The 10217-nt window shown below is 39.8% G+C and overlaps 1 protein-coding gene across 5 annotated transcripts in view; it reads right to left on the reverse strand.

The window, feature by feature from the left end:
• CENPL (centromere protein L) overlaps positions 1 to 10217 on the reverse strand; it is a 35854-nt gene that overhangs the window by 10410 nt on the left and 15227 nt on the right. For all 5 annotated transcript variants that reach the window (XM_017866935.1, XM_017866933.1, XM_017866932.1 and 2 more), the window contains 2 exons: positions 6682 to 6856; positions 1135 to 1386 (listed from right to left, as the gene is read on the reverse strand). In XM_017866935.1, coding sequence (XP_017722424.1) covers positions 1135 to 1386; positions 6682 to 6849 — 420 coding nt within the window. In that variant the 5' untranslated portion in view covers positions 6850 to 6856. The remainder of the gene's footprint in view (positions 1 to 1134; positions 1387 to 6681; positions 6857 to 10217) is intronic.

Consider the following 10217-nt stretch of genomic DNA (forward strand, 5'->3'; position numbering starts at 1 on the left):
AAAAAAAAAAAAAAAAAAAAAAAAAAGATTAGTTAGCTCAAAAGAAACAGAAGCAGCAGGCATGAATAATAAACAAAATAAATCTGAGGCTGAGTGTGGTGGTTCATGCCTGTAATCCCAGCACTTTGGGAAGCCAAGGTGGGTGGATCACTTGAGCCCAGGAGTTCGAGACCAACCTGGGCAACATGGCAAGACCCTGTCTACAAAAAATACAAAATTTACCCAAGTGTGGTGGCATGCACCTGAGTCCCAGCTACTTTGAAGGCGAAGGTGGAAGGATCACTTGAGCCCAGGAGGCAGAGGTTGCAGTACGCCAAGATCGTGCCACTGTACTTTAGCCTGGGTGACAAAATGAGACCCTATCAAAAAAAAAAAAAAAAAAAAAGAAATGCAACATTTTATATTCCTTCCTGTAAGTAGTATATAAGAGCAATAGAACTATCTTGATTGATTAAGAAACCAGATTTATTTATTTAATTATTGTATTTTTTGTAGAGATGGCATCTTGTCATGTTGCCCAGGATGGTCTCGAACTCCTAGGCTCAGGTGATCTGCCCGCTGTAGCCTCCCAAAGTGCTGGGATTACAGGCGTGAGCCACTGCACCTGGCCTTAAAATGTTACATTTCTGAGAGTAACCTGGCATGAAGTATCACAATATTTAATGATATATATTTTTATACTAAAATTCTACTTATAGAAATTTAATCCCAGAAAAACCCACAAAAATATGGAATTCCTAATGACATGAGTAATTGTCTACAATATTAGTAAAAATATAATGTACAAATATGGGCAATATGATCCCAATTTCAAGACTATATAGACACAGATAACCAAACATATATACCAAAATGTTAAAACTATAATTTTTAACTTTTTTGTACTTTCATGTATTTCCTCAGTTTTCAAAAATAAACATGATTTTGTACACAAACTACCTACATACGCAGGAAAAAATTTTTTAAGTTGATTATATCTAATTATTATAGTTTAGTCAAACAAGACATAAAATACATTATAAATCACAAACTTAGAAATTTTTAAAACAGTTAAGAAAATATCACAACAATTTCCAAACTAAGAAAATGCAGATTCTTTTCCCCTAGGAAGCAAGTATTGTTTATGTACTATACCTGGACAAGAAATGCTTCTGGATCCCTTTGTGTTCCCTTCATTCCTAGGAGAGTAGAAAAAATCACTTTGATGTTGAAGTCTTCTCCCACTTCCACAGCAAGTCCTTTTTGCTTTTCAGCAACAATAAAAGCATTCAGAAGTCTAGAATACTGTTTGAGATTACTATAGGAGAATTTATATAAGGGAGTTAAACTATATAAAGTCCACTGTTTATGCAGAAGGAACGCAACCTTTTGAGGGTCAACATCTTCCTACAAAAAAAAAAATCAAGACAAAAGAAGTTTAAGAATGAGGAAACATTAATAAGAACTTAATCACAGCATTTAAAACATCTAATACAAATATATTATAGGGTACCTGATTTTTGCACTCCAACCAAATGAGTTTGCAGGACTTTTTGCAGATCCTTGAGCAGACTTTTACCTTTGCTGTAACTTCTCTTTAGAATGCTCTTCTCCCAAGTGTTCACATGGCAAGCTCCTTCACTTCATTCAGTTCTCTACCCAGATGTAATCCAAGAGGCCACTCAATCTAAAGTGGCACCTGCACGCACTCCAACTTTGTATCACCTCACCCAGATTTATTTTTCTTCACAGCACTTATTACTACCCAACATTATATTCTTGTCTGCAATTTTTCTGTATTTTATTATCTGTCTACTGGTGTATAAGCTTGATGACAGCAGTGATTTTGTCTATTTAGTTCTCTCTAGAACAAAACTATCTAGAACAAGTGTCCAATAAATATATTTAACATACAATTTACGTTTCACTTTTAGAAACTTCAAATTAATAGATTTCAAAAATAGTAACCATTCCTAAAGTATCTAATTTGATTAGCCTTAATTTAAAAAAATTGTTTGGGCCAGGCGCGGTGGCTCACGCCTGTAATCCCAGCACTTTGGGAGGCTGAGGCAGGTGGATCACAAGGTCAGGAGTTCGAGACCAGCCTAGCCAACTCGGTAAAACACCGTCTCTACTAAAAATACAAAAATAAATAAGCCGGGCATGGTGGTGTGGACCTGTGATTCCAGCTACTTGGGAGGCTGAGGCAGGAGAATTCCTTGAATCTGGAGGGCAAAGGTTGTAGTGAGCTGAGATCATGCCACTACACTCCAGCCTGGGTGGCAGAGCAAGACTCTCTCTTTAAAAAAAAAAAAAAAATTGTTTGGCAGCAAATCTACTCTATGACACCATGCCCAATTCAACAGATTAAATAAAAGATACTTGGGGCTTGTCCAAAGGTAATGAGTTATCTCAGTTGATTGTACACAATCAGTTATAGATCAAACTCCTTGTTTCCAACTCCTTATTCTACTCTTCCCCCACTTCCCCCTTCTCACTACTGTGCTAGACTAGCCTGAAAAAAAAAAAAAAAAAAAAAGATATTTGGGAATATTTTTTGCTATGCTCTATTAGAACCACAGGTACCATTAAAAACAAAAACACTTCATTTGTATTGGCCCCACGGCATTGTTCAGGGCCTTCATATATGCCGCCATGTAGGCTCCTAGTTTCCTTCCAAACTGAATTTTTTTATGGAGTCCATACTTCCTGGCATAGTCTCACAGCTCCAACAATCTTTTAGAACTTTCACTACAGTTGTCTACTTGACAAAAATGTTTGTTCTGACTAAAGCATTCATTGAAATGTTATAAGTTGTTTTATTATTATGACTAAAATACAGAGATGAGGAAGCAATGAAGTGAACATTCCAATATTCAATTTATATAAAATTTATGTTTTCTGGTTAAGAATCAACACTTTCATTACCAGCAATTGAAATTTTTCTTTAAGAAAATTGTCACAAAGAAAGCCAGGCATGGTGGCTGACACCTGTAATCCCACCACTTTGGGAGGCAGAGGCAGGAGGATGCTTGAGCCCAGGAGTTCAAGAATAGCGTGGTCAACATAGTGAGACCCTCATCTCTACTTTAAAAAAAAAAAAAAAAAACCTTTAAAAACTTAACCAGGCATGGTGGCATGTGCCTGTTATTCCCAGCTATACTTCGGAGGATCACTTAAGCCCAGGAGTTAGAAGCTGCTGTGAGCTATGATTGTGCCACTGCACTCCAGCCTTGGTGACAGAGTGAGGCCCTGTACTAAGCAAGACCCTGTCTCTAAGAAGAAATTTTTTAAAAAAGAAAATTGTCACAAAGAAATAAAACTTGTTTCATATCCCCAGTACTACATATACAACCGTATCTTGGGATATGAGACTACTGACCAGAGAAAAAGCTACAATGAGAGTGACTGATCAGCCAGGCCCCTAGCTAAGTGATTCAAAACCACACACCAAACTTTTATTGAATAGGATTTTATTTCCTGCTTCAGTAAAATTAGAAATTATTAATGCTATATACCTTCAGGGTTGTTTGTAAATGATCAAAACAGAGCATGTTGCCACCAGACAAATCTGGGACAATTTAAATACCAAAATAATTTAGTAATAAATTAAAAATCCTTAAAAAAAGGAATTTATGAGCCTATACCAATAATAAATAGATAAATAAATGAAGAAAAAAGGAGAAGTGTTACAATAGAATATCAAAGGCCAGTTGGTAAACATGAAGGGAGTGCTGGAGTTGGAAAACCATTAAGATGGGAACAGGAAAAAATCAAAAGATGGTAACAGAAAAAAAAACCATTAAGATGGGAACAGGAAAAACCATAAAGATGGGAACAGGAAAAAATTACCAGTGTAAACCAAGTCTAAGAAGAAATTTTGACAATTAACAGAATATCTTCCTTAAAGTTGTCTTTCCACAAATTGCTTACTAGTTGCAAAGAGGGAAAAAACAGTACATAAACAAAGTAAAGAAATTGGAGAACTCCTTGACAGGATGATCAAAATTAATGTCGCCTGTGTGCCTCAAGATGTGATTCACAAGGACACAACAGCACCTATGCAATATTCTAGCCAAAAATACTAATTTCAATCTAATCATGAAAAAATGCCAGACAGATGCAAAATGAGGAATATTCTACTTTAAAGAGGAAAAGAAGGCTGTACTGTATTCTTTTAAAATGTCAATGTCATTAAAGATAAATGAATACTATGGACAAACCTGACAAAAAAAGCAATGGGGAAAGGACTCCCTATTCAATAAATGGTACTGGGATAACTGGCTAGCCATATGCAGAAAACTGAAACTGGACCCCTTCCTCATACCATATACAAAAATTAACTCAATGTGGATTAAAGACTTAAATGTAAAACACAAAACTATAAAAACCCTGGAAGACAACCTAGGCAATACCATTCAGGACATAGGTACAGGCAAAGATTTCATGACAATGATGCCAAAAGCAATAGCAATGAAAGCAAAACTTGACAAATGGGATCTAACCAAACTAAAGGGCTTCTGCATAGCAAAAGAAACTATCAACAGAGTAAACAGAAAACCCACAGAATGGGAGAAAAATTTTGCAAACCATGCATCTGACAAAGGTCTACTATCCAGTACCAATAAGGAACTTAAACAAATTTACAAGAAAAAAATGGGCCAGGCCGGGCGTGGTGGCTCATGCCTGTAATCTCAGCACTTTGGGAGGCCGAGGCGGGTGGATCACGAGGTTAGGAGTTCAAGACCATCCTGGCCAAAATGGTGAAACCCTGTCTCTACTAACAATACAAAAAAAGTAGCTGGGTGTGGTGGTGGGCACCTGTAATGCCAGCTACTTGGGAGGCTGAGGCAGGAGAATCGCTTGAACCCAGGAGGCGGAGGTTGCAGCCAAGATCATACCATTGCACTCCAGCCTGGCTGACAGAGTAAGACTCCCAGCACTTTGAGAGGTCGGGGAGGGTGGATCACCTGAGGTCAAGAGTTCCAGACCAGCCTGGACAACATGGTGAACCCCCGTCTCTACTAAAAATACAAAAAAATTAGCCGGGCATGGTGGTGGATGCCTGTAATCCCAGTTACTCGGGAGGCTGAGGCAGAAGAATCACTTCAATCTGGGAGGCGGAGTCAGCCAAGATCATGCCACTGCACTCCAGCCTGGGTGACAGAGCGAGACTCTCTCTCAAAAAAAAAAAAAAAGGAAAAAACAACCCCATTAAAAAGTCAGCAAAGGACACAAGCAGATACTTCTCAAAAGAAGACATACATGAGGCCAAAAATCATATGAAGTAAAGTTCAACATCACTGATCATTAGAGAAATGCAAATCAAAACCACAATGAGATACTATTTCATATCAGTCAGAATGGCTATTATTAAAAGGTCAAAAAACAACAGATGCTGGCGAGGTTGTGGAGAAAATAAAAGTCAAAATAACAGATGCTGGTGAGGTTGTGGAGAAAAAGGAATGCTTATACATTGTTGGTGGGAGTGTGAATTAGTTCAACCACTGTGGAAGACTGTGTGGCAATTCCTCAAAGACCTAGAGACAGAAATATTATTTGACCCACCAATCCCCTTGCTGGGGTATATACCCAAAGGAATATAAATCAGTCTACCATAAAGACACATGCATGCTATACTCACTGCAGCACTATTCACAATAGCAAAGACATGGAATCAACCTAAATGCCCATCAATAACAGACTGGATAAAGAAAATGTGGTACATACACACCATGGAACACTATGCAGCCATAAAAATGAATGAGATCATATCCTTTGCAGAGACACGGATGGAGCTGGAGGCCATTATCCTTAGCCAACTAGCAAAGGAACAGAAAACCAAATACCACATGTTCTCACTTATAAGTGGGAGCTAAACGATGAGAACACATGGACGCATAGAGGGGAACAACACACACTGAGGCCTATCAGGGAGTGGAGGGTGGGAGGAGGGAGAGAAGCAGGAAAAATAACTAATGGGTATTAGGCTTAACACCTGGGTGATGAAATAATCTGTATAACCAACCCCCATGACGCACGTTTACCTATATAACAAACCTGCACATCCTGCACATATACCCCTAAACTTAAAATAAAAGTTAAAAAAAATACCGTGGACATGATTCAGATTAAAGGACGTTAAAATACATAAAAATTCCTGGTATATATATGGGTTGTATGTTTGAAAACTACTTTAAAAATAAATAAACAGGCGCAGTGGCTCACGCCTGTAATCCCAGCACTTTGGGAGGCTGAGGCAGGCAGATCACAAGGTCAGGAGATCGAGGCCATCCTGGCTAACACGGTGAAACCCCGTCTCTACTAAAAAATACAAAACATTAGCCAGGCGTGGTGGCGGGCGCCTATAGTCCCAGCTACTGGGGAGACTGAGACAGAAGAATGGCATGAACCCAGGAGGCGGAGCTTGCAGTGAGCAGAGATTGCGCCACTGCACTCCAGCCTGGGCGACAGAGCGAGACTCTGTCTCTAAATAAATGAATAAATACAAATATAAAAAACAAATAAAAGACATAAAAGAGATAGCACTGGTCATTATGAAATTGTTTCTTTGTTTCTCATTTATTTTATTAGTTGACGGGTTAAGAAGATACTAAGAATACTATAGTTACAAAAATTGAAATGTTTTGTTCACAGATATTCTCGATTATTGACTAACACAAAGGGATACAAAAAGCATACCTGCAACTGTGAACACTGGGGAATTTTCCTCCGAGGTGGAGTCGGGATAAATGAAGTCTGCTTCCTGACTGATTCTAATCGTTTCTGCAGAGGAGTGGCACCTACAAAGTAATCTTCAGGTCTTGAGGATGCACTAGGAGTTGATTCTGGTATATCATAAGAATCCATGGTCTGTCTACATAAGAAGAAATAAAACCAGAATTCTAAGCACTAAAAAGTTAACTGATGCTCAGTTTCACTGATTCCTCTCCTCACTCTAAAGGAATCTTTTCTCTTTCTTTCTTTTCCCCTCCCTATTCCCAGTTTTAAACCAAGTCCTATATTCCTTATTGGCTATAGCCCACTTTTATGTATATCTTACAGACACCTCAAACATAGTGTATGTTCAAAACTAATTCAACTTCTTTTCCTCCTTCAAAAAGCTAACTGATCCATTTTCAAATTCCTGTCAATTTGCTAAGTTAACTTAAATTCATGTAGTCTCCCACCTTCATTCTTTAACATACAGTCATTAAGCACATTCTACTGAGTTTTTCTTTCAAGAATCTGTTGAATCTGGTTCCAAGATGGCTGAATAGGAACAGCTCTGGTCTGCAGCTCCCAGCGTGATCAACACAGAAGACGGGTGATTTCTGCATTTCCAATTGAGGTACCTGATTCATCTCACTGGGACTGGTTGGACAGTGGGTGCAGCCCATGGAGGGTGAGTCGAAGCAGGGCGGGGCGTTGCCCCACTCAGGAAGTGCAAGGGGTCCAGGGATTGCCCTTTCCTAGCCAAGGGAAGGCGTAACAGACTACCTGGAAAACTGGGACACTCCCACCCAAATATTGCGCTTTTCCTACGGTCCTGACAACCAGCAGACTAGGAGATTCTCTCCTGTGCCTGGCTCGGCAGGTCCCACGCCCACGGAGCCTTGCTCACTGCTAGCCCAGCAGTCTGAGATTGACCTGCCAGGCAGTAGCCTGGCGGCAGGGAGGTGCATACACCATTGCTGAGGCTTGAGTAGGTAAACAAAGTGGCCAAGCAATTCAAACTGGGTGGAGCCCACCGCAGCTCAGCAATGCCCACTGCCTCTATAGATTTCACCTCTGTGGGCAGGGCATAGCTGAACAAAAGGCAGCAGAAACGTCTGCAGACTTAAATGTCCCTGTCTGACAGCTCTGAAGACAGTATTCTCCCAGTATGGCGTTTGAGCACTGAGAACAGACAGACTGCCTCCTCAAGTGGGTCCCTGACCCCCGTGTAGTCTAACTGGGAGACACCTCCCAGTAGGGGCCGAATGACACCTCATACAGGCAAGTGCCTCTCTGGGATGAAGCTTCCAGAGGAAGGATCAGGCAACAATATTTGCTGTTCTGCAAAATGCTGTTCTGCAGCCTCCACTGGTGATATCCAGGCAAACAGGGTCTGGAGTGGACCTCTAGCAAACTCCAACAGACTGCAGCTGAGGGACCTGACTGGTAAAAGAAAAACTAACAAAAAGAAAGGAATAGCATCTACATCAACAAAAAGGACATCCACACCAAAACCCCATCTGTAGGTCACCAACATCAAACACCAAAGGTAGATAAACCACAAAGATGGGGAGAAACCAGGGTACAAAAGCTGATAATTCTAAAAATCAGAACACCCCTTCTCCAAAGGATCACAGCCCCTCACCAGCAACGGAACAAAGCTGGACGGAGAATGGCTTTGACAAGTTGACAGAAGTAGGCTTCAGAAGGTTGGTAATAACAAACTTCTCTGAGCTAAAGGAGCATGTTCCAACCCATCGCAAGGAAGCTAAAAACCTTGAAAAAAGATTAGACGAGTGGCTAACTAGAATAAACAGTGTAGAGAAGACCTTAAATGACCTAATGGAGCTGAAAACCATGGCATAAGAACTTCATGATGCATGCACAAGCTTCAATAACCAATTCAATCAAGTGGAAGAAAGGATATCAGTTACTGAAGATCAAATTAATGAAATAAAGCAAGAAGACAAAATTAGAGAAAAAAGAGTAAAAAGAAATGAAAAAAGCCTCCAAGAAATAAGGGACTATGTGAAAAGACCAAATCTACGTTTGATTGGTGTACCTGAAAGTGATGGTGAGAATGGAACCAAATTGGAAAACACTCTCCACGATATTATCCAGGAGAACTTCCCCAACCTAGCAAGGCAGGCCAACATTCAAATTCAGGAAATACACAGAACACCACAAAGATACTCCTCGAGAAGAGCAACCCCAAGACACATAATTGTCAGATTCACCAAGGTTGAAATGAAGGAAAAAATGTTAAACACAGCCAGAGAGAAGGGTTGGGTTACCCACAAAGGGAAGCCCATTAGGCTAACAGCAGATCTCCTGGCAGAAACTCCACAAGCCAGAAGAGAGTGGGGGCCAATATTCAACATTCTTAAAGAAAGGAATTTCAACCCAGAATTTCATATCCAGCCAAACTAAGCTTCATAAGTGAAACAGAAATAAAATCCTTTACAGACAAGCAAATGCTGAGAGATTTTGTCACCACGAGGCCTGCCTTACAAGAGCTCCTGAAGGAAGCGCTAAACATGGAAAGGAACAACCAGTACCAGACACTTCAAAAACATGCCAAATTGTAAAGACCATCGATGCTAAGAAGAAACTGCACCAACTAACGGGCAAAATAACCAGCTAACATCATAATGTCAGGATCAAATTCACACATAACAATATTAACTTGAAATGTAACTGGGCTAAATGCCCCAATTAAAAGACACAGCCTGGCAAATTGGATAAAGAGCTAAGACCCATCAGTGTGCTGTATTTAGGAGACCCATCTCAAATGCAAAGACACACACAGGCTCAAAATAAAGAGATAGAGGAAGATCCACCAAGCAAATGGAAAGCAAAAAAAAGGGAGGGGTTGCAATCCTAGTCTCTGATAAAACAGACTTTAAACCAACAAAGATCAAAAGAGACAAGGAAGGCCATTACATAATGGTAAAGGGATCAATTTAACAAGAAGAGCTAACTAACCTTAAATATATATGCACCCAATACAGGAGTACCCAGATTCATAAAGCAAGTCCTTAGAGACCTACAAAGAGACTTAGAATCCCACACAATAATACTGGGAGACTTTAATACCCCAACATCAATATTAGACAGATCAATGAGACAGAAGGTTAAAAAGGATATCCAGGACTTGAACTCAGCTCTGCACCAAGCAGACCTAACAGACATCTACAGAACTCTCCACCTCAAATCAACAGAATATATATTCTTCTCATCACCACATTGCACTTATTCTAAAATTGACCACATAATTGGAAGTAAAGCACTCCTCAGCAAATGTAAAAGAACAGAAATCACAACAAACTGTTTCTCAGACCACAGTGCAATCAAAATTAGAACTCAGGATTAAAAAATTCATTCAAAACCACACAACTACATGGAAACTGAACAACCTGCTTCTGAATGACTACTGGTTAAATAACAAAATGAAGGCAGAAATAAAGATGTTCTTTGAAACCAATGAGAACAAAGACGCAATGTACCAGAATCTCTGGGAC

The sequence above is a fragment of the Rhinopithecus bieti genome, unplaced genomic scaffold (genome assembly GCF_001698545.2).
Source record: "Rhinopithecus bieti isolate Rb0 unplaced genomic scaffold, ASM169854v2 scaffold_1853, whole genome shotgun sequence".
Classification (NCBI taxonomy): Eukaryota; Metazoa; Chordata; class Mammalia; order Primates; family Cercopithecidae; genus Rhinopithecus; species Rhinopithecus bieti.